At 34.7% G+C, this 24,339-nt stretch overlaps 1 protein-coding gene across 4 annotated transcripts in view; it reads right to left on the bottom strand.

The window, feature by feature from the left end:
• Window positions 1-24,339, bottom strand: part of AKAP9 (A-kinase anchoring protein 9) — a 105,524-nt gene that overhangs the window by 11,661 nt on the left and 69,524 nt on the right. For 3 of the 4 annotated variants that reach the window (XM_059483194.1, XM_059483335.1, XM_059483414.1), the window contains 18 exons: window positions 22,156-22,318; window positions 19,143-19,355; window positions 17,897-17,935; window positions 16,469-16,701; window positions 15,706-15,825; window positions 12,533-12,709; window positions 12,319-12,423; window positions 11,768-11,920; window positions 11,325-11,504; window positions 7,309-8,388; window positions 6,173-6,313; window positions 5,323-5,808; window positions 4,851-4,914; window positions 4,006-4,124; window positions 3,046-3,237; window positions 2,065-2,253; window positions 1,281-1,425; window positions 306-525 (listed from right to left, as the gene is read on the bottom strand). In XM_059483194.1, coding sequence (XP_059339177.1) covers window positions 306-525; window positions 1,281-1,425; window positions 2,065-2,253; window positions 3,046-3,237; window positions 4,006-4,124; window positions 4,851-4,914; window positions 5,323-5,808; window positions 6,173-6,313; window positions 7,309-8,388; window positions 11,325-11,504; window positions 11,768-11,920; window positions 12,319-12,423; window positions 12,533-12,709; window positions 15,706-15,825; window positions 16,469-16,701; window positions 17,897-17,935; window positions 19,143-19,355; window positions 22,156-22,318 — 4,019 coding nt within the window. The remainder of the gene's footprint in view (window positions 1-305; window positions 526-1,280; window positions 1,426-2,064; window positions 2,254-3,045; window positions 3,238-4,005; window positions 4,125-4,850; window positions 4,915-5,322; window positions 5,809-6,172; window positions 6,314-7,308; window positions 8,389-11,324; window positions 11,505-11,767; window positions 11,921-12,318; window positions 12,424-12,532; window positions 12,710-15,705; window positions 15,826-16,468; window positions 16,702-17,896; window positions 17,936-19,142; window positions 19,356-22,155; window positions 22,319-24,339) is intronic. The other variant, XM_059483254.1, reaches the window with a different exon arrangement.

The raw sequence follows: 24,339 nt of genomic DNA, 5'->3' as shown, positions 1-24,339 counted from the left end.
TTCTCAGTGTTCATAGAGATTAAAAACCTTTAACAAATGTGGTCTATGTATTAGCTTGTATAGTGTAGCCTAATGCAACAAATTTTTAAAAGGAACTTGATAACTAATAGAGTTAATTATTAATTGAAATATATTCTTTGTCAAATGTAAAAAGTCTATTTTTGTCAGGTAGGTTTTACAGAAATACTGAGAAGCAATTGTACTACATGAGATCCAGACCCTTAAGAAAAATCAGAATTATGGTTTCAGATTAGCAAAGATAATCTTCACAGTCAACACAGACAGCCTGGCACTGAAAGCCACACCTGATAGTTTCTAGGTCCTTGAAGTGCTTGTGCTGTGCTTTAAGGGTTGCTTCAAGCTCTAGTTTGGCTTGTGCAAGTTCATTCTTCATCTCTGCGCCCATCATCCTCTCTGAATTCAGCTGCTCCTGAAGCTCTGCTGCTCGGTCCTTCATACTCCGGAGCTCCACTTGCATCTCCAGAATTTGCAACTGCTTCTGCTGCATATTATACTCCAGCATTTCTAATGAGAGCACCATTCATATGGAAATTACTTCATGAAAAACTGTGTTTGGGTAAAGCTTCTCCTAGCCAGAGCATGACCACTATTAGGCAATTATTAAGAGTGATATTTTAAAATAGTATTTTCTTTCAGTAGCACAATAAAAGCAAACCCATGACTTTTATACTTGAATACCTTTCATACTTTGAAGAAATTACTTCAACTTCTTTATTTCTTAAAGGCTCTAAGATGTGCGCAACTATTTCAATATGCATCATTTGGATAATGATTAACACAATTTAAGTTAGTTATACTATATATGTATACTTATGACCTAATATTTGTAACTAAACACTGACGGTGAGCTTTACTTAGTTTTAAACTATACCTGTTCTCTGAACCTTTTGTTCTTCACTCTAATTCCTTCTTAGTTTCTGCATTATGACTGACTATCCAACTTAGATAATTTCAAAGCTGCTGAACCTAAACAGTGAAGCATATACATGGAAAATGGCCTTAAAATTCAAGCTCCATTTTTATAGCAATTGAACATAACTTTGTATCACTTTCAATTTGCTATAAGTCATAGGAACACAGACTATCTTAATTTTTGCAAAAGTAGTTAAATAAGACTGAAGAAGATGAAAAGTATGCATGGTCAGAACACACATATCAAAATCAGAGACTAAAGAAAGTCACCATTTTTGTCACTCACAACATTATGAGTACTGCCCTGAAAGCATTTGGAAACAGACATATATTACCACAGAAGTCACCTTGGCTTTTTGAATCAATCTCTTGCTCTCTCTTGGGGTTACTTTTCTTACTGTTCATCTGAGCATGTAATACTTGAATCTCCATCAGCAAACTTCTTCTGTCTGCATTCTGAAGACTGTCCATTGCTGCTCTCTGGTTAGTAGCCTATTAGCATTAGAAAGATTTCTAAGTAAAACTCCAATTTTTATGAGAATAACTATGGTGTTGACATCACATTTATTTATATATACACAGTCCACATATATTCAAAACATCTTCAATGAAGTCAGTATTACAATATTTGGAAAAACTACTTGTTATTTTTTAGTTCTCTTCTAGGCATCAAAATTACAGACTGAAAATTGCTATTACTTTTCTGGCAAATTGCAATTTTCTCACTAATCCTTCCATGTTCCAGAGGAGGTAACTGACTTCCCTCTGTCCCATAGCAGCCTTAACACTTTCTCTTCTTGCAAATTATTTTGTATAAACAAGCTACCTTTTCTCTTAGACAGTGCAACATAATTCTAATCAACTTAATGACATCAAGCTCAGGACAACTGTGCTCAATGCAAATTGATCTCTGCAGGCTGTATATATTCTGTACCATGTGCACCCAAAAGTTTCTTTCCCATGCCACATAATTTTTCTTTTAAAAGACACCAGTTCTTTCTGCAAGTCTGACTTTGTTTTCATCCTTAGACTGTCAAAACTACCATTAATACATATATTTATAATGGATTTATAAATTTAAAATTAAAATAATGTAGACAAACACTTTGACTACAGTACAGTTTATATTACCTGCTCTTGTAGTCTGTGCTCTAACTGATTCATCAACATCACTGCATCTCTTGTGCCCATTTCTGCAAGTTCAGTTTGAAATGCAGCAAGGAGAACATTTTGTTCCCTCACAAAAAGCTGTTGAATGGCATGCAGAAGTTCTCCTCGCCAGTCTGACACACCTTCAGGAGATTCAGTACTTGCATAGATCTGCAGTGGTACAAAAGCAATTTAAAGAGCCAAATGGAAAGATTACATCATTATAATTTCTATGTATAGTGTGTGTTTTTCAGTGGAATGTTTAGCTTTTCTTAATAATTGTGTAAATTTCACCCATCCAAATGGATGTGTTTACTGTACACATCACAAATTTTTCTGCATTCACAAATCATAAACTTTTTGCTTTCGATGGAGGCAATTAGCTTTTTGTAACTGAAAACTTAGCCCTGTGCAGTTACTACTGATGTCACTATATCACACTACTCTTTAATTTTTCTTATATTACATGTCTTTCCCTTGGCTGTCACAAAGCTATGTGGTATTGTGCAGATACTGTGTATGAAAAAGATTTCATTTTAAATGACATGAAGTTCATCTGCCCACTTTGCATGCTAAAGAAAATGCTGAAGTAATAGAAACTACCTGCATATATCCAGGAGTCTAACTGGGGTAATTTAACAAGCAAAAGTTTTAACAGATTACTGATTAATGAGCCAATAAATAACAGCATTAAAAATTCTATTTAAACTGCTACTGGAACATGTTTCAAAATACAATTCTTCTTAGTAGGTGGACCTATACAGTCAAAAGTTATCAATGCACAGAAGAACAAATATAAGCTGTAATCCCATTAAGTGCAATATGCAATTTTATGGCACATTTAAAAAAAGCTTCACCTTGTAATAGGATATTTAAGCATTTAAGCCTGAACAGTGGATGCAACTTAGAAGGCTAAAATAAATTATTTTTTACTCAGATAGAATCTTACGATATTTTTTATACCTCAGCTTCTCTATGAACTTCCATTTTTGCAATTAGGTCTTTCAAAGATGAGATGGTGCTTAAGAAAGCTTTTCTTTCTTCTAGCCAACATTCTGGCTCTTGCTTATGAGGTGACACATCTTTTTCACTATATGGAAATTCAGTGAGAGACAGCACCTGTATGCCTTCATGATGGACTGCTCTCAGCAAACCCTACAATGAAAGCAAAAAGAAATCAGTGAGGCCAGTAATAACAACATATAACAACAATAATAACTGCAATATTTAAAATGTACTGGAAAGCTGGTACTTCTAATTTGATCAGGATAAGGAAATTATACTTCCTCATATCAAGGACAGAAGAGTCACCCAGTCCTTTATATGTGTCACAAAGAAACTTATTAAATAGTTATAATTTTCCTCAGTTTCAAATAAAATTTTCCAGTGTACATCTGTCAAATCAATTTTTTATTTTTAAAATAGCTACTAAAGGAAACTGACATTTTCAAAACAGTCCTGGGAAGGCTTCCAGGTGAGCTCTGCCACTCACTTTTTGAAATTATTATGAAGCTAGGGCTTTGTCACAAAACACTTCTTAAAAAATGTAATTAAAGCATGATACCCTTACTGTTTATAATAAAAAATTTGCTTTCATAACACAGTTATAAAAATAGAATCCATAAAATTGTGTAACATGTGATCACGACACTATTGTTAATACAATTACATTGCAACAAATTATAACTATTTTCTATTTTTATTTCTCATAATCATAACTGAGAACAAGCCTACAGATATAAAACTCATATTTAGCCTAATTTAAAATGCAAAAATGCACATCACTGTGAGAAGATGTATTAAAATAGTCAACACTAAAACTTATCTAAATGGCTCTGTTATAAATGATCAAGCAGAAGGTAATCTCAACTTTCAGTAGTATCACTCTTGTTCCTTAACAAAAAGATTGAGTCTATATTTTACCTTAATTTTTTTTGGGAGTAAATCTGTTGAAGTTTCACCTTCATCTATTCCTTCAGATATTGTGTCAGATCCCTGGGTCTGAGCAAGACACATTCCTTGACTCCAGTCTGAACTGGAGTCTAAAATAAAAGGAGAGAAAAACATGAAAGCTAGGTTACTGTGAAGCTTTGAAGAACAGGCATCAGAAAACTATTTTTTATCTGTTGTTTTAACAGGTAGTTGCATGTCACTAAGGGTTCATTCTAAGCCTGGAGACTACCTGTTTTATAGTTTTTCTTTTTCCGTTTCAGAGAAGTAACAGCAAAACAAAACTAAAAAATAAAACCACAACCAAACTTTAAAATCCTTATTTTATTTTACAAGACAAACAACTACTTGCATAAACACTAGTGCCAAATGACCCCTCTTAATATGCTTTGCATTGCCTATGTCAAGGATCACTTGAATAATTTCATTACACTTGGAGAAGTCAATCTCTGTCATCATCTCCCACTGCTAGGGAGTTGTAGCTTTAAATACTAGAAGGAGATGATGAAGCTATGGTGAAGAGATCATGTAATAGCTAAGAAGGATGCAGAACTCCTATGGAAAGGAAAATAATTAGCATCTGATGCCTCAGATGCTAAAACTAAAACCCATCTCTGCTCCAGACATTTTCCTTTTGTACCAAGTTAACAGACATGGCATGTCCAGAACCTTTTGCCAGTGCAACAGGCTTCTGCTTCAAGCTGGGCAGTAGCTGTTTTGATTTCTTAGAACACAAACTCTTTAATGGTAAACTTAATAACAAACAAGCAGATTTAATTTATAATGCTGTTTGAAATCTGTACAAACAAATCTCTTACCACTAGAACCTCCATCTCTAGCTTGATGTGGTGGAGAACGTGCTAATCCAGAAACTGGGATTCTCTGTATTTGGAAAAGAAAACAATCAAGTCTTTAACCCCTCACCCACTCTCAGTAAGGGAGAAACTCTTAAGGAGCAGGAAATAATGTGAACCAATTCCCCTGCAATCGAAGCAATAAAACTAAATATGAGAGAGATGGCATTCCACAGGGTGACCTACATTTCCCAGAGCAGGGCAGGTTCAAGGCAGAAGCACAAGGAAACAACTGATAGTTGAGCACACTTGCAAACTTCAGGGCTGAGAAAGGGGTTCACAATCTCTCCCAGGGCCATGGAAACATTAGAACACTTTAAAGGTTTTTACTGAGCATGTGGTGGTTCACACTTTACAGATTTTATATGGGAATTTCTGTAGCAAAAGCAAAAGCTTGAATTGAAATATTTCAGTAATTATAAAATAAAATACATACTTCTTTGGCTTGTAGAGTTTCTATGACTTCCTTTAAACTATTACATTCTTCAGTCAATACTTGTACTGCAACAAACTTCTCTCTCTTTAATGCTTCAGACTCAGAGATATGCCTTGTCTCCATGTCCATGATTTCAGCAGCATGGAGCTCCTGCATTTGGTCAATTTTTTCAGTAAATTCTCTTATAATCTCTGCAATCTCTTCTGAAGAGCATTCATTTTGCAAATCAATTTGGATTTCTGCATTTTTAACAAGGACTGGTGAGACTTCTACAGTCTTGTCTGTTTTTGATGAGGAGCTGTTTCCAGTTAGAGTAGACCCACTGGCTGACAAATCACATGATATTTCTGCATCCTTCTTGCCTTCAGTTTTCACCATTTCTTTGTTCTTTCTCAGGTAACTTGCAAGCTTCTCCTCTGCTTGAACCAGGTTCTCTTTGACTTTGCACAGGTCTTCCTGAAGATGCATCAGACTTTCCTCTTTTACCTGTAAATATGGAGATTCTCAACTGCAATCCTTCTAAATACTTCAAACAGCTAAAATCCAATTACAGCTCAGTTTAGTTCTATTTTAAAGCAGTTATGACACATGGTAGCACATATTATCTCCTCAGAAATACAGCTCTAGATCCACTGTTGCACTGTAGTAAAACCAAGTACTTTGGCAATGAGTGAATATTTGATCTACAGCCTCAGCTCTGTTCCCCTCACAGTAGGCAGTGAGTGGCTGCTTTTCTTGGTGGCATTCTCAGTAAAAGATAAAAAAATCCCAAACTATAGCATGCATATTCTAACAGTAAGTCCTGTACAGCTGTTTTTTTAAATACAGTATGGAACACTCTGGTTCTTACTGTTAGTTCTTGCTGAAGTTTTTCTGCCTTTTCTCTGTAACTGTTCAGTTCTTCTTTAGCAGCAGCTGCTTCTTCTTTCACTTGTTCAAGTTCAGTAATAAGCACTTTTTCTTTTTGACTTTGCATGAGCTGTGCTTCTACCTATATGGCAACACAAAACATGGAAAATGGTAAAGATTCAAGTTTTAATAGCACTGATCACTTTCACACCAACTTACAAAGTGAAAAGACCAAAGGGGAAAACAAATGTATGTAATTTGGGTTAACACAGCTTCCAAAAGATAAGACTAAGACCATGGGAGGAAAGACTATCTTACACTGAACTCAAGCATAAATTGGATACACCACACCGCACAGGGAGGAAGGTCAACAGAGAGTAGGAAATTATAATATTATTTAACTTATAAGACATTTATGACATGCAATAAATTTGTATTTGGATGAAAGATCTTAGAATCTTTTCTTGTCCAGTACTAGGTTCCTTGACTTCCGAAACTCTCACATTCAGAGACATCAAGCCTATTTTTGGACTATCAAATATAGTTTGGTTTCTGATGGCTCTAAATTGAGAAGCAATAAACCACTGCTGCATGGAAATCTGGACAAATGAATATTGGAAAAGCCACTAAGGGAAATATCTTTGGAATTGCGGTGGGAAAACAAGAAAACAAATCAAGATCAAAACATATATAAATAAACAACTTCCATCCCAAAAACACCTGTATAGAAAATCGGTATCATTTCTCTTATCATTCTGAGTCCTGTGTATGTCTTAGACACTTTATAATTTTAATTTTTATGTCTCTACATCCACACCATGTAAAAGTGTACTACATTCCATTCTATGTCAAGTCAAAGAAGGAATAAGAAATTTTTATGTCCAAAATTCAAAACCACATCAACCAGTCATGAAAAGGTAAGGTATTTTTATTACACAATGGAAACTGATAGTGGGGTTCCCCTAAAATAACATCCTTCCCTTCTTTGTAACTGTAGGAGTAATATAGAAATGAAAGTGCTACACAGAGCAGAATATGCCTGTAGTTATTCTCATTAAGAACCATTTCATTCATTACACTTACATAAAATAACAGGTTTTAGTGAAAACAAGAGAAAAGAAAATGATGTCTATTTACCTGATAGGTCTGCATTTCTTCTTGCTTAATATATTTCTGAATCTCTCCTTTATGTTTTTCTTTAACCTCTTCTAGCAATTGCTGAAGCTCTAAGAACCTCTCTTCTTTCACTGTAGCTTCCCTTTGTGCAACTTTTACATTTTCTTTTTCTAGCTCCAAGCTACGATTTACCATTGCCAGTTGGTCTTCCATCTCACTAAGCCTCTGTGTTAAGAGTGATAATTTTGATTCTGTCTCATTTTCAGTTCTATCACTCAAACCCTCTGTTTGGGTATTCTTGCTTGCTTCATCTACACACTCTGAAGCTTCCTGCATGAATCTTCTCTGCTCTTGAACTGCATTTAGCTGAACCTGACTCACAAGAGCAGCAGCAACTTTCTCCATTAGTGTCTTTTCCAGTTCTAATATCCTCTTCTTAAGTGTTTCTTTTTCAGCTTTGCTTTGCTCTTTCATGTCTTTTATTTCATTGTAGCACTGGCACAGTTCTAAATCTTTTTGCTTAATGCATGCCTGAAGTTGCTGCAGCTGTATGTCCACCTTGCTAATGGTGACTTTTGCATTCTCATCTGAAGTCCTAAGCTGGGACTGATCTGGCAAGTCTATCTCCTGACATAAGTCTCCTTTCATTTGTTCCGTTTTTCCATTGCCCCTGTCTTCTGGTTTTGACTTAACACCTTGGACCAGTGCACACTTATATTTCTCTGTTACACTTGCATGCTCTTTTCTTAATATACTTATTTCTTGCTTTAACTGGCTCATTTTTAACTTTGTTTCCTCAAGCTCATTCTTTGCTTGAGACGCCTCTGCATTTATGTTTTCTACTTGCTTTTCCAAAGCTTCCTTTTCTGCCAGAACTGCTTCAAGTATGTGTTTTGCACTGTCAGCATCTTCTTGAAAACCAGCAATATCTGTTGGTGTCTTTTGTTCAATAATTGCCAGCTCCTGCTGAAGCTTATCAATTACATCATGCAACTGCTCTATTTCCTCATCGTTTTTCTTCTTCACACGTTCTTGATCACTTTTCAGACATTCAACCTGGGCTTCAAGCTCCCGTATATGCTCATTTTGCTCTTCAATAACCTGGGGGAAAAAAGCCAAACAAAACCACCAAGATGATGTTTGTCCGGGACTTCCCAGAAACAGTTTAATCAAACTTTGAAAGATCTTGTGAAAGAAAGTTCTCAATGATTTCTCAACATGATATCTCTTCGAAAGCTTTAATGAGAATTGAGACATCTTCAAATAGGACTGAGAAAGTAGCCCAAGACCTTAAAGAATTGAAAAATAGGTATTAAAGCATCAGATGAATTGAAAGCATTTGTAACATTCACAGAGGTAGGGAACACTGAATTTTAAGCAAATATTTGCTTATATAAGACACATCCAATTTAGATGAATATGTATTTTAAATACAAATAGACCTTTTACTAATTGTGTTGAAAAATACCAATGTAACATGCTTTTTAATCTTAGACCACTGGAAACACCTATCAGTTGACTGTGACATTTTCTGTCACAATTCCAAATATGTGTTTGTGTGTTTATGTGTGCATGCACACATGTATGCAAATGTGCACACAAACATGCAGGGCAAATAGTACACACAGACCCAGAGCACAATAATTTCTTTGTGCCACAGTTTAAATCAAAGTAAAAAGAGACAAAGTTACAGAAGTATTTATTTGATAATGTATATGACTACCCAAACAAAAATCACAGACTCATGAAAACATGAATAAAATAAGAATAATACTTTCCTAGATTACTTCTACAGACACTTGAAATTAGATGCTGTGTAAAGGGATCAAAATTCTAAGAAATTAATAAAATTATGTAACTGATCAAATATGAAGGTGATGACTTTATGTTGCAGAAAAGAGAAGACATCTTATATTGGTTCCTAATAAATGAGTAGAAACAAAAAATGGAACGACTGGTGTTGATGAAGTCTAAATTCAATAAACAAAAAAGTGTCAGCAAAAGGAATAAAAATTTGTTAAAAAACCTTCTTGGTTAATTGCAGTGGAAGAAAATTTCATTTTAGTGTAGAAGAATGATAAAAAATGTATCTTTATGAAGACAAAATAAAGACAGACAAGATTGTAAGTAGTAAGGCTAAGAAACGAAAGTTATTTTTTTTAAAGTGAATGTTTGGACATCTGAAGTCAACAGTGCTTCTACAGTGGAAATGCAGAAGGCAGAAGAAGATATGTCAAAAATAATCCAGAAAACATATAATAAAATAAAATCAAATCAGTTATGGTATCTGAAATAGGTAAGAACTCTATTAGAGTCTTTTCAAATATGAAAAAAACATGCAGAAAAAATGAAAGATGATTAACTCATTACTCAAACAGCCATGTTTTTTCCTTTATGACTCAATACATCACTACACTTCATTAGTTAAGTATAGTAATAAGATGACTCTGTAATAAGCATAATATGTACAAAAATAAATGGGACCATACAAATTAGAAAGGCTGGTTTGCCAACCAAGAACTTAATATTAAAAAACCTAAGACTAGAGAAAGCTCAGAAAAACTAAATAAAATCTGAATGAGTCATAAAATCATTAAATGGTTTGGGTTGGAAGGGACCTTAAACATCATATAGCTTCAACCCCACTGCCACAGGCACAGTGATCCTGGTGACTGCTATCAACTCAGCATAATAGTTTCTGTTCTTGGTAACATAATGGAACAAAGGCCCATAGAATGCAGATACAGTAACTAAAAGAAAAGCACTTAGTGGAATGAAGATGTCTAAGGGACTTAGAAAAGGGATTAACCTAAGAATAATCTATTAATACTTAATAATGCTCTCATAACCAAGCAGAGTAATGATTTCATGTCCTGGAAAATAAAAGCAAGTCAGAGGATGAAATTAAGAAAATTAAGCTTCATGTAACAGGAGAAGAACCAATTCCTGAAAATTAATTATAACTGAATCCAAGGTATTTTTCTCAAGGCAAGAACTGTAAGTCTGTTACTGGGGTCATTGTATAGAGCAGAACTGTTCCGGATTCTTGGATTCTGGATATTTCCTAAATCCAGTTTCCTAAATCCAATTCAAAGTTTCATCATTATTCACTGAGTTTCACTATAACTGAATTTTGAACTAAAGACTCAGTGAAATTATCCAGCTCACTGAGAGCTCTATTTTAGTGGATTCAGTATGTTGTAGTAGAATGTTGGCCTAAATGTTCAGTCAGCTACCAAGGGATAACAGACATCCTGTTCTTAACTTGCTTTTGAATGAAAGCTTATGACTAATAAATAACATTCAAAATAGTCAGAATGCAAAATTCAGCCACTGAAAAAATCAGTGTGTTTTATCTGTATAAAATTAAAGCAAGCAAAAAAAAGATGAAGCTGATAATCAAAAAAACACATAGTTGAAAAATAACAGAAAGATACAGGTGCTAAAGCTCAGTAAATAAAAAATAAATCTGCTTCTTTTTTTCTTTCTCTCTACTTCTAATAAAACATAGCATTTTGTTTGTACCTCCATGCTTGAAATTGGATAAAAAATGTTGTCAGCACCACTATGAGAACAAAACATTCACACAAGCTCATGGAGCTCAGAAGTAACTGCTAAAAATGCATTAAAATCTCATATGATCCAGCAGATGTCACTGGAGTGCAGCACTGAATGTATGTCATGTGAGGGAAGATGCTAAAATGAATGTGGAGATTGAATCCAGCTACCTAAATACTATTAAATATTCAGAAGTATTGGAACAAGGAATGAAGAAGAATTTAAGACAAGAACTCAAGCAGAAATAAAAGAGAATAAATAAAAAGAAAAGCAAGCAAAAAAGCATCTGTCATACATGAGACTAAAAAGGAAAAAGAGATTAGATTTAAAGCATTGCTTGAAATAGAAGCATTTGCATTTTTAAATTAAGGTGGCAATAGAAGATAATGCAACTGGTGGGGGACGGAGGTTTTTTTTTTCCCTTCAAACTAGCAGTGTTGTGAAAATAGGACTCTGAAATGGATTTCAGAAGAATGTACCTTGTTGTCAGTTGTGACTTCAAGTTGCTGTTGCAGTTTTGCTATTTGTTCATGAAGATGATATATTTCCTGATCCTTTTCTTGCATGATGTGAGCGAGCCTCCCAGCCACTAAGTGATGGTCCTTTATGGCAGCATCTTCAGATTTCTGGATAGCTAGTCCTAGTATTTCCATTTCATCCTGCCCAAAACCCCCCCAAAAAACACATTAAAGTTGTATATAGCATTTTCAGCATATTCTTGTATGCATATTTCAAGTGTAGGAATTAAAATACACAAATTTCATGGAATGACAAATACTCATATGAGCCTTTTAGTATTTTGGCAAGTTGAATGGTGGAATACTTGAGAATAAGAAAGAATTTGATGTCTTGGCATTTTCAAAGAACTTATTTCTGTGAAGGAAGGAGACTAAATCTTTAGGCTTCTCTGTTGCACAGTTACCTTAAATAATTTGTTCTCTTGTTCAAGTTCCTGCAGGTGTGTAGTGGACTCCTTCTGCTGAATTTCCAGCTGCATGTGCAACTGTTGAACTTCTTCATTTTTATTTTCCAGCTCCTCTCGAAACTGCTCCAATTGTTCCTCAAGGTTTGTGACCTATGTTTCCAACAAAAGAAGCAGGAAAAGGAGTAGGAAGCCATACCAAAAATTAAGTGCTATAAATTTCTCTCCAGTAAACTGGTTGGCTATGTACAAACAAAAGAATGGGTACTTGGTGATATTCTGAGTCCTTAAACTGAATGGAATTTTAAACAACACTAAAAAAATCAGCTTTCCTTACTTGGGCTGAATTTCTATTTCAGAAATACTCATGCAAGTCATAAATATTAACATAGAACAACAACTATCATGGATCATGAGAGAATTTCTAAGGGATTTGGAGTGCTGTCTCTCTAACTATAAAAAATCTCATCTGTATAGTTTACTAACCTCAACAAAAGGCAAAAACTGACAAAGATCTAAGTAGAAAGAGAGACATTTCACAGGCATTTTACCTCCTTTTCCTTTCTGTCCACAGCTTCTCGTTCAGCTTGCAGTTGTACTTCAAGAGGTAACTCTCCCTTTACTATCATGGTGCCAAACTGTTTCCTTTCCTCCACCTATAAATAGAAATAGTACTAATAGTTATCAGATTAAAAAAACATACTATTTTGGTCTCAAGAAAATAAGAAAGCAGCAAATCCTTGATAAATTTCAAACAAGAAATACCTTTTGCAAGTGGTCTGCACTGATGATTAAGGCTTGTTCCAGTTCTCTTATCCTGCATTCTAGTTTCTCAATTTCTTCATTTCGTTCTTGTACATCTCTCTGAAGCTGCTCCTTAGAGAGCAAAAGCTCACTGCATTTGTCTGTTTTTTCTTTGAGGTGATTTGTTAACTGTTCAACCTGATGACAAGATGGCAAGATTATTATATTGTACTGCTCTAGAAGGGTTAGCTAGCAATAGCAACACCATGCATTTCTGACAGGAAGAAAATATTCCTCTTTTTCTACCATAACAAAACTCCTACTCCTTAGGTGAAACAGAACATACAGTCAGAATACCGTGGTACTACATCCAACAAATACAAACAGCATTATTTAAGAAGTGGTATGTTCTGTGCCACACCGCCTACTTTCTAGATCTGCTCTTGGTCTTCTGAAGCCTTCAGACTCTGTAGTCAGTTAAAAGCAAGCAGCACAAAATCCCTATGCAGCCCACTAAAATGATGCCTTTAACATCTATGGATGGAATGTCTTGACCCTATGGTCAAGAAACTAATTGCCTCAGAGGAAAATCATAGTTCTAAAAATCTGTGACAAAATTATTCAAAAGAAGGAGCTGATTAGTGACATACAGGAATATCCTAAAACTCAAAGCATCTTTAACACTGAAGAGAATAGCTGTTCTTAAATCACAAAAGACAGGAAGTTTTTTGCTGTGTTCCCTAAACAGGACCAAAGAGATGTCATGGATGTAATAAATTCACTTTCTATGGGGGATTGAACATTCTGAATCTCAGTATATCAGATGTATGTATCTCAGAAGAACATATTAAAAGATTAACTAAAGTAGCAGAGACAGTAATATCTATCCACTTCTAGCTGTATTTCAGAAATTATTAATTGAAATTACAGATAAGAAAGACGCATAACAAATCCGTAGTATGATGTAGAGAGATAAGACCTGAGTAACTGAGCAAGAGACAGGGAAAGTAATCTTTGTCCCACTCAAGAAACTGATTTCAGTATTTACAATTAGGAAGTTACGATGTAGCCAAAAGGTAGAAGACTCAAAGCATTTCAAGAGATAGGAGAGAAGAGGACCAGAACATAAAGCTGACAGGATGGTATTATTGACGTTATCCATCCATGAGTAACATCACAGTCTGAAGTGACCTCAGAAAAGTCCTGAGAGAGAAATGGAAAAATAAAAATCAAGTCTGGAGCAGACTCTATGACAACCCTTCCTGGAATAAGCTGATAAAGCTGAAACAACAGTAAGAAACAAATTTAGTTATCAACCAAAAATGGCCATGGCATTCCCTCAAAGCAGAAGAGGATTTAAAAAAATATGCAACTATGAAAAATAAAATAGCTCTCTCAAAAGCATGATAAATAATGAAAATATGTATATTTACAAAATATTTCAAGGAACATTGAGACATCAAAATACATGATATAGTAAGAATATGTACTGCATTTGATAAGATAAATGTAAATCTAATACATTATTGAAAATCCCATCTGTAATTCCTAGCACATCACATTTAACATCACCTATATCTAAACCAGCTTCTACATCTGTGGTGTTTGCAGACATTACCTTACTGTCTACCTACTAAAAAATTCTAATTTAAAAAGTAAAGTAAAAATCTCAAAATTTTAATCACAGTTAAAGCATGTCTTTACAGCATGTTTTCAATTTCCATTGTAGCATATCTGCCACCTTAAGAGTGTACACATATGTGTACATGTACATATAAATCAGGATGATTTTTATATCTAGATTCTGAACAAATAGGACAATTTTTATCATGCTATCAAATTTGAACTCTTCTTGGGAGAATTTTTTAATGTGAGAATTTTAACCAGGAATTCCATGGCTATGCTACCCATGCCAAAAATAATAAACAGACATGTAACAAAGTGAACTGAAAATGAACATCCTGGATTCAGGAAAATTAATTAATATGGAGGTGCTAGAGCCACCTCCATCTGTGTAAAATGTCAGCAGGAGAGGAATGTGCACACTCTTGGCAACAGAAGGAAACAGATGTAGAATTGCTCTGTATATTCTGTTTAACACGTACTCAGCTAATTCCAGATGATTCATTGTTCCCAGAGGTTGATGACAACCATGTCCCATAGTGCTAAATTAACACTGTCATATTTCATACAAACCTTTGTACTAAAAAATGTTTAGAAATCCAATGAAACACAGTTTTAAACCTGCAAATTCTAAATAGGTAAGAAATTTGACACGCTCATCTCACATATAAGAAATGTATGTCCTATTACTGTCTGAGGTCCTAAACTATAGCCTACAATACTAAAATGGTTTTGGTTGGAAGGGACCTTAAAGGTCACCTAGTTTCAACACACCTGCCACAGGCAGGGACACCTTCCACGATTTCATATAATACAGAATACTAAATACTGCTAATATTTAAGAATTAAATGACTGCAACTGAACTACTCCAGTTAGATCTTTGATTTGAAAATGACAATCTAATGTAAAAGAGGGCATTTTAATGCTGAAAATCAAGCAAGAAAATCATGCAGAAGTACCAGCCTTGATCAAAAAGCAGCACACAAGAAAACTCACAAAAAATAAAATGTAACTTAATTGACTAACAGTTCATTAAAAAAATCTGCAAAAGCATTATTACAGATAGCACTTACACCGCTGACAATTCTTGATTTTGCTGAGTCTAAGAGCTTTCTGGGATTCCCTTGAGCTGCTGTTCTACAGTCACTACATTTGTTTCAGTGCCAACAGGTGTTAAATCTCAGTAACTTGATTCCCTAAGTAGTGTACATGTGCTATAAAAACAGGATGTCAAAAAAACCTGTGAGAACATGTAAAATTGCTAAAATAGGCTTGAACGTTTCCACAAACTCTTGAGAACAGTGGTTTTTCTAAGTTAAGTTACAAGAGAAAGCCTTATTGAAAGTCAAGAAGTTTCTGTATGTCTGCTACTAAAAACAAACAGCCTAAAAAAAACCCCAAAACACCATTCCACCACTTTCCTGCAACACCTTCAATCTCAGGGCTTTTACTTTCCTGCCCTGCAAATGGACGCAGAGTAGGTACACCATAAAATAGCTTCAATATAGTATCTTAAAAGCTGTCAACTTGTCATTTATATTGATTGAGTACAAGTAACAAAATGTGTTACCTCTCTGGTTTGATGTTCATTGACAGGCTGAGTCCTTTGTGGAATCTTAAGCTGCTGTTCCAGCTTCTGTATCTCTTGCTGGAATACATCTCTCTCATGCTCTCGGTCAATTGCTTGCTCCTGAAATTTAAGGTATTATGTGGATACACCATTTGATTTAAAAACTATCCAAGTTAAGTGTCATCACTTCTAACTTCCATTCATGTGAGGCTGGTAATAGTAATATCAGAATTTATAAGGTAGCAGAACCTATTGCAGATACCATTAACATCTTAATAATTTGGGGCAATAAATTTCCTATTTTTAATCAAAAAATTAGCACAGCACAGACACATCAAGTAACATTTCACAAAAATGGAAGGTTTGTGTCTTCTGTTCCAGGTACACTACACAAATGACAGCAAGCAAATATTTTATGATTTCTTCCCTACGATTTGTCTTTAATAAATAAACAAATAATAAGTAGAAATTAAAACCAGAAATTACCTATGGGTTAATATATGAAAAGCCATCAGAACAAAAGAACTATAAATTGCTTGAAATACAGAGCTTGTCTTAAGCAAGCACTTCAAATCAATTTTCAACTTTTAAAATGTTATTAAATTCTTGGGCTGGAACCTACAACACAGCTGATGTTTGCTATCATCTACCTATGTTTGCTCAAGATCTGAAAAAAAATCAGCATTTCTCCCTGAACCAAACTTCAGTAGCAGTGCTACCCATCCTCCACATCTTCATGATATCTGCCTTTTACCATACTTACATCTAGAAATTTTCTTGTTTTCTCCAGCTGCTTCTCCAAGGCCTGGTTTTGCTGCCTTAAATCCATTAGTTCTGCATTTTTCTCTCGTTCTAGCTCTATGAAACGACTGACTTGTTCTTCCAAGTCTATTTCCAAGACTTTCACTTGCTTCTGAAGGTCATCATACTCCTTTTCAGCTTGACGTTGTACTTCAATTTTTTCCTTCATTAACTTTTCTGTTTCCTCCAGTAATTCTGAGTATAATAAAAGCATCACTACTTTTAGATACAAATAGTAAGCAATATTATGAAGCAAAACCACTCCCCAAGGTATCCATGCTGTAATCTGCAGAAGGATGTGAACTGGCTTGGGTTTTTACTATTTTTCTTTTTTGAGAATATATTTTCTTCTAAAAACTAATCACAATATTGACTGAAGCAAATTCGTATTAAAATTACTATCCTTTAGGTAGTCTTCAAAGGACTGTAACAGAAGTTGTATCAGAGCACTCCCCTGTTTAAGTTTCATATCAATTAAAAGGCCTTTGTACAATTAGAAAGAAAAGAAAATGTATGGGGTCAAACCACAGCTAGAGTCAGCACAGGAGTTAACAGTGATGTACAGAAAACCCAACCCTCTTCTCATCCCCATTGCCAGTAAAATCAATCCGCTCCCAGATTTCATTATTTAATGCGATACATATAAATAATTTGAGGGAAATACTAAAAGACTTAGCGAGGTTGCTGGGCAGACAGAGAGGAAAATTACTGACCTGCAAGTGGAGCTTGCAAAATCAGTGACTGCATGAATGCCCAATTTTGAGTCATCATGAAAAAGCCAGCAAGCACATATACAGGAAAGCCCCAAAACCACTCTAAGACTCTTAAGCCACAGCCCACTGAAGTGCCTATTAAACAACCACATGAACCCCTTGAGGTAAAACCCAAACAAAGTGCACTTACTTTTGGAGAATCATAAAAACAGGATTGATATTTAGACAGAAACAATAAAATTTACTTTCACTACAGAAGAAAGATCCTTCAGGCACCATCATCTTACATCGTATTTAACCAATTCTCATTTCTAGGTAACCATTATATATCAATATAATAAGATGTTTAATTACCACACTGAATGACTCAGCTGTATTTGGAAATAAAAAGAAATAAAATACTACAAAAATATCTCTCAAATACCATCTAAGTAACTGTAATTCATAGGTGAATAAGATGATGGTTATTGATGAATTTGCTTATTATGTTTAGAAATTATAAGAAACGTTGTTAGCAAAATGTAGAACTGAGTATGAAATACAACATCAAAGCTGCAGGCCAGTAAGAATGACAAGTAACGTCAGTAAGCCAAAAGCCCAATAATCCTGATTAACAGTGTCAGTACGTGTCAGTCTTCCACCCAGTTACAGATTGGCCATGCAACATACAAACACACCTGCTTGGGAAGCTGCATCGATTGCAGCATCTACTAGGCCTAGGAGAATAGAGAGAGAGAAAACAAAAAAAAGAAGCAAAGTAATTCACATGCCAGCTATAGTTTTCTCGTGGTGCAACAATGTAAGAGAAAATGAAGCCAAAGATAGATGTGGCATTTAATGACAAAGTTGTTGAGATAACTTAAGGAATGTGACAAGTTATTCTGGTATGCATAATATAAGTACCTACACATATTTATAGAACTGTTTGTCCTTACAGCTCTTAAACATGAAAATAACTTTAATATATTTAGAAGCCTAAACTATATAAAAAATAACTAAAGTGGCATCATAGACAAGGATCTTCCTTATTACAGAGTAGGAAGCAGCAGGCTGTTCTTAAAATTTTGTTGTTACAGAAAATTGCAGGAAATTGCAAACACACAAGATGTGCAATCTACAAAAAAGGCAACATTATAAACTGGAATAAACTTCTAGAAATGAGATAAAATTCTTACTTCATCCTGCTATTTACAATGTAAGCACCGCAATCCCTGAAGAATCAGTACTTCTTAAAACACTAGAGTTCTAGTTTTCTTCCCCTCTCAAACATGAAATATTAATTTCAGTTATTAGTTTAAGGAAGAATTAAAAGACACTTTTACTTCATGAGGGTAAATGCTTTTTTTTGAGTAAGCAGTTAGTTAGATTATACTGACAAGGTATATATCTGAAATTTTCACCATCAGGGCTGAAAGTTTTCATTACTGGTAGATAAAAGGCTTTCCTTATCATGGAACTGTTGTGCTATTCTTCCCTGAAAGAGGAATTTATTAGAAAAATTTATCTTCCATGACTAAAATAAATACAGCTGTCACATGTAGTGCAATCATGTTCTAGTAGGTATGCTTCCTAGTCAGTCTTTAAGTCTGTTTGGAAAGTATTTAGACAGCATTTTTATCTACTGTTGCTATTCCATCTCCAGTGGTAATCCAAATGAAAGCAGATTTTTGGAGATAAAGCTTTTTCTGGCTTAAAGAACAGCTATAATTTCTCAACACTTCTAAAAACTCAGGCATTTTGTGTTTAAAAATCAAGACAAGTTATCATGCTAACATCAGGCAACAGGTGTGAAAATATCACAATTGGCCCTATCACATTTTTACTAATGATCACAAGGCAATGGGGAGAAGCCCTTGCCAAGACCACATATTGTTTTTTAGAAGTAAAAGCAAATGTCACAGAAAGATTGTGATGAATACATACGCTGCTCTACTGGCCCCGCCTCTGCTCTCATGGCGTCCTTCTGTCTGGAGAGTAATTCCTTTTCTTCCTGCACCTGCTGCTGTTCAGCCTCTAACTCCTGCAATTTGTTACCTGTACACAGCAGCTCTTGCTCTAGATGGTCAATCACATCTAGTTTTTCCTGGAGTTGTTTTTCCAGAAATGCTTTCTCATCTGCATAGCCATCAATGAGGCCTGTAAAACATCAGTTCGGAGGCAGATGTAATAGACAATCAAATCCATTTTTTTTCTTGTTGAAGTCACTATTGTATTCTGACATGAATGCACATGTCTGTTAGATGCTCAAACACCTAACAATTTCTACTCCTATCCTTGTAATCCTTTCATCATGAACAAATTACAGAAAAGATACCAGAACACCAAATAGAGCTCTTAATTTTAACTCAGCACAAAACCTCTGGAGCAAAGGAACTCCAAAGCCACAGTAAAATATGTATGTAATAAACACAGGAGAAATAAGAAATTTAAATAAATTCAGTATAAATCACTATAAATCCCGTCCTGAATCAGTATTAAAATGGATTTTACCCTGTCTTGAGAATGTAGAAAAACTAAAAGTATTTACATTTGTTAACCATGTAGACCCATCTTTTCTTTCCATATTTGAATTCACAGAGAACACACAGGACTGGACATATAGGACTGGATATTGAAACAGAAAATACTGAATGAGTAACATCACTTATAACATTTCAAAACTTTGAGACAATACAAACTCCAGTGGTTATTCCCTCTGTATCAGATGCTGTTCACAATGAATATCTAACAGATTTAAGCTGAGAGGGCATTCCCAGGTTAAATGGAAGGCATACTCCCACAAAAAATTATGAAGTCTGCTAAAATCACATGTTGTGGTATTTACTTCTGCCAGGGTTTTTTTTTTTTTTTGTTTTTTTTTTTGAGATGTAATGAAAATTGTCAGAGTTCAGTGAACAAATTTGCATTAGCTTTTCCATCACATCAGATAAGTCATATCTGACACCACTAAAACACAAGAGGTTAGAAGATGTCTCAGCTGCAGCAGTTTTTGTGATAAGAAAGAAATGATCACAAATGACACATTTAATCTCAAGAGAAGACCAAGTGCCATCAGATGTATAATGAACTAAGACATTGCTCTGCATACCTACCTGAGGAACTCAATAAAAGAATGCAGTTTGTCAGAGTATGCTCACAACTCAGTTCAACGGGCACAAATCAAATAAAAAGAGTTCTAAGACATCTTTGTTTTGTTATATCAACATCAACAAAAAAAGTTGCCAGTCATTTAAAAGTGCATTAATTTCAAATGCACCTAACTTACAACTGTGAAATATATTTATCAAAGGCTAACACTAACATCTAATTCTCTCTTATATTCTAGAACTGCTCATGAACCAAATCAACAAAGCCATTCTGTCCTAAGATAGTAGGCATTTTTACTTTATTTTACTGAAGATTTGTGAATAAAATTTCTATCAAGACAAAATATTATCCTCCAAAGAAAGCAGCAGCATATAGCTGCCTACATTCTGAAATTCTTCAATATTAAAAAGTTACATTTTGTAACTTCATCTGTGTCAGAATATAAATTCTTGGGTCATTTATATCTTGTGGAAGAGTTCTTCATATTTTTGCATGTTAAGATGCGTTCTAAACAATTTTTTCTTACTCTTAATTTAATCTTGAAAAAAAAAAATAGTAATGCCTATTTCAGATTTTAATCCATTCCCTCTGAAATCAATTTTCATCCTTTCTGGTTTTGCTAAAGCTACTGAATTGTTGCAGCCAGTACTGCTGTTGCTGATACACAACATTTATGCTGTATGAACTACAGGCCATCAACTGTCCCTCACACCACATTTTAGACACATGGCTTAGAAACCTGCACTGCTTTTCAGCTTATGTGTGTCCCAGCTATTAATAGCATGTGCAACCATGATGGATTATCTGTCTGTGCAAAAAGAAGAGGAAGCCTGGCAGGGTAGCATTCTCCAGGAGTAACATTTGACTAACAAACTTCACTCTATGCTCCCACTTTGAAACAGAGAAGTCTGCTGAGCATCAAAACTACCAAAAATATCTTTCTGCTTACTACTATGGAGACCCTATCTCTAGAACAAATGTTTTTTGCATATTTTCCAGATGCTAATCAAATATAATGACAGAAATGTTGAGTGGCTACAAAACATTGAGCTATCAAAACAAGAGAACAAATTAAGTGTCCGTCAGATTTGAACATATTTTCCAGATGCCAGAAGAGATTATTAGATTTCCCCTGCTGTAAGACACTATAATTTTTAATTGCTTCCTTAATGCAGTTGCAAATATACTTTTTAAAAGATCACTTCAAACAGTGCAAATTGAAACATATTACCATCACATAATCACATTCAGAATAAAGATTCTGTGTCAAGGTCAAAAGGCACAGAAATACAGGAAAGTGCACTTCAACATATGAAAATAAGTTTGGCATTTTTTCCTTTCCTCTCACTGATGTTAGCTGGACATTGGAACAGCCACTCAGAGAGGCTGTGGATATTCAAAACCTGACTGAACAGGGTCCTAGGCAAGCTGCTCTACCTCATCTTGCTTTGAGCAAGGGGTGGGAAGAGTTGATCTCCAGAGGTGCTTTCCAGCCACAACTATTTATGATTTTAAGCTGTTAACATTTAAGCTTGTCTGCACAAACAAACATGTTATGATGAAATAAATTAATTCTGAGGATTCAAACACATACACAACCTATTATTTTTAATATTGTCATGTACATTTTCAGACAATAAGTGAGTCAAAATTGGAAAACAGAATCACAGTGTGGCTGATGTTGGTAGGGACCTCCAGAGGTCATCATGTCCATAACTATCCACATGGCTGAAAACATTCTAAAATTTACAAAGAAATTGAGATCAAATTTGCAATTTCTTTACCCAATTAATAAGTAAGTAGATGCAAGTCCAACAACTCATAAAAAGAGCTTTACTCTTTACTTTACCTTCAGCTTTACTAAGCTCCAATGCCAACTGTTCTCTGGCTTTGGTTTCCTCATTGAGACGTTCTTGTAGCTCTTCCTGATACCTGATAAATTCTGTGGCCTCTTGCTGCTTTTTGAAGGACTCTCGCATGAGTTCTGTCTGAGTAATTTTAGCATGTTCAAGCTATCACAGGAAAAAAAATTCAAACATTAGATAAACCTATTCTATCACTCCTATTTAATTTAAAGTTGCTTTACAGCGTGATGGGAAGCTTCACATAACTTCACGAAACATTTGATAAAATCTTTATTGAACACTCATTTGCAGAGTACAAGATGAAGACTGACTTACAACAGTCTAAGCAAACAGGCTTTGTCAGTACAGTGAACTCCACGAGCCACCTGGCTAAATCCGTGTCTTTGTTCCGGTAATTCCTGATTTATGAGTTTACACTAGATTCACCTTTGTTTACACGAGTTTTGCACTAAATATGAGGAAGCTACCACTCACCACAGACTTAGAATGGCCAAAGAATATTGTATAAAACTGGCAGAAACCTTATTATAAATTGACTGAAATGGTGCTTCTCCTTTTTTTCTCTTTAACATGAAGATTGATGAGAACACCAGGAAAATGTGAATTTTCACAGTATTGCACATTTCAACCAACAAGGGAGTAAAGCAATGCTTCTTCCACAGTGTCAACCTAGCAGAATTATTAATGATCTTTTTTAATTCTTCTCCACTTGTCTGGTGGGTTAATATTTAACGTGTACTGACACGGACACAGCACAGCTTCACTGTGCCACTATCCTGAAGTACTGGAAAACCATGTCATGTGAAATTGCATATTTACAGTTGAGACATATCCAAAACGATAATTTCAAAATTAATTAAATTTAGAATTACAGAAGGAAAATAATGCATAAAGATTAAGCATTGTTAGAAGTTTTGATTACACAAAATGTTTTGATTACACAAAATGTTTTGATTACACAAAATATATTTTCTGTTCCTTTGGTTTTTTAGTGTTTTGGGTTTTTTTTACTTTTTAATGTTCTGGTTATTGGCAGAAATTTGAAAGATAGTAACATCTACAGCTTCTATAAATTATTCTGTGTCTTGATTTCTTAAAATAGAAAAGCTTTCTCACTAAGTCCTGCTAAGATCATGACTATGAGGAGTTTGCTTTAAAAGCTCAAAAAATGGGTTAAGGAACATTAAACAAAACAGTGCACACAAAATTATCCACTTAAACTTTGAAAAGAAAATCTGAATAATCAATACATTCCCTTTTATAATACATTGAATTTAAATACTCAATTTCTTTTCTACAGCATTCCTTTTCAGATGGGCATCATTAACATGTTCATGATGTTTCTTTATTCTGACAAGAGTTAAAGAAAGATCTAAATACTGCAACTATCTGCACTAATTGGAGATATTTTTAAAAATCACAGCACACCCTTCCTTTATTCTTGTATTTTCAAGTGCTTAATGAAAGACCCATCTTGAATAAAAGGGAAATATATGATAGATTTACTATATACATAGACAACTGTAAAAGTGGCTTCCTGAAATGCATGAAATTTTTCAGTTAAAACTCAAACAAAAACTATTCTCCAGCTTTTTTCAGTAATAACAGCACAAAGTATTGTTAAAAATATCACCAGGCAAAACCAAGAAGAAGTACGAACACAAACATGATTGTTTAAGATCAACAATTTCTCCACGGGATCACTGAAAGCAAGCTGCCAACTTGTGCAAGTTACTGCTACCAGTCAGTGCACCCAAGTTAAAGGGAACAGCTTTGACTGCAGTCTCTCCCCCACTTTGAATTACCCTCAGTGAGAAAAATGAAATATAAGTAACACTGCAGTGCTTTAAAATGAGATCTCAAATATCTAGAATTTAACATATTTCTGTGTCTAATAAATTTCTTGTGCTAGAAATGACCAGAGAATTGTATAATTAAGTGCCCACTTCAGTGCCCAGTGAAAACTGCTTAGGATAAGAGCCTCTTTTCACACACAATTTTTCACTGCATTCTCTTCTATTTAAGCTTAATTTCTTTTAAAAACTTATATACTTACTGAATAGGGAGGTGTAGGCAATGAGATTTTAGAGACAACTTTCAAAATGTGCCCATTTTTTTTGTGGCTGAAGTGAAAAATTGAAGTATTTACAACTACAGAATTATTCTCA

Source organism: Ammospiza nelsoni, chromosome 1, assembly GCF_027579445.1.
Source record: "Ammospiza nelsoni isolate bAmmNel1 chromosome 1, bAmmNel1.pri, whole genome shotgun sequence".
NCBI classification, from domain to species: Eukaryota; Metazoa; Chordata; class Aves; order Passeriformes; family Passerellidae; genus Ammospiza; species Ammospiza nelsoni.
This window is presented reverse-complemented; position numbering and strand designations above follow the sequence as displayed.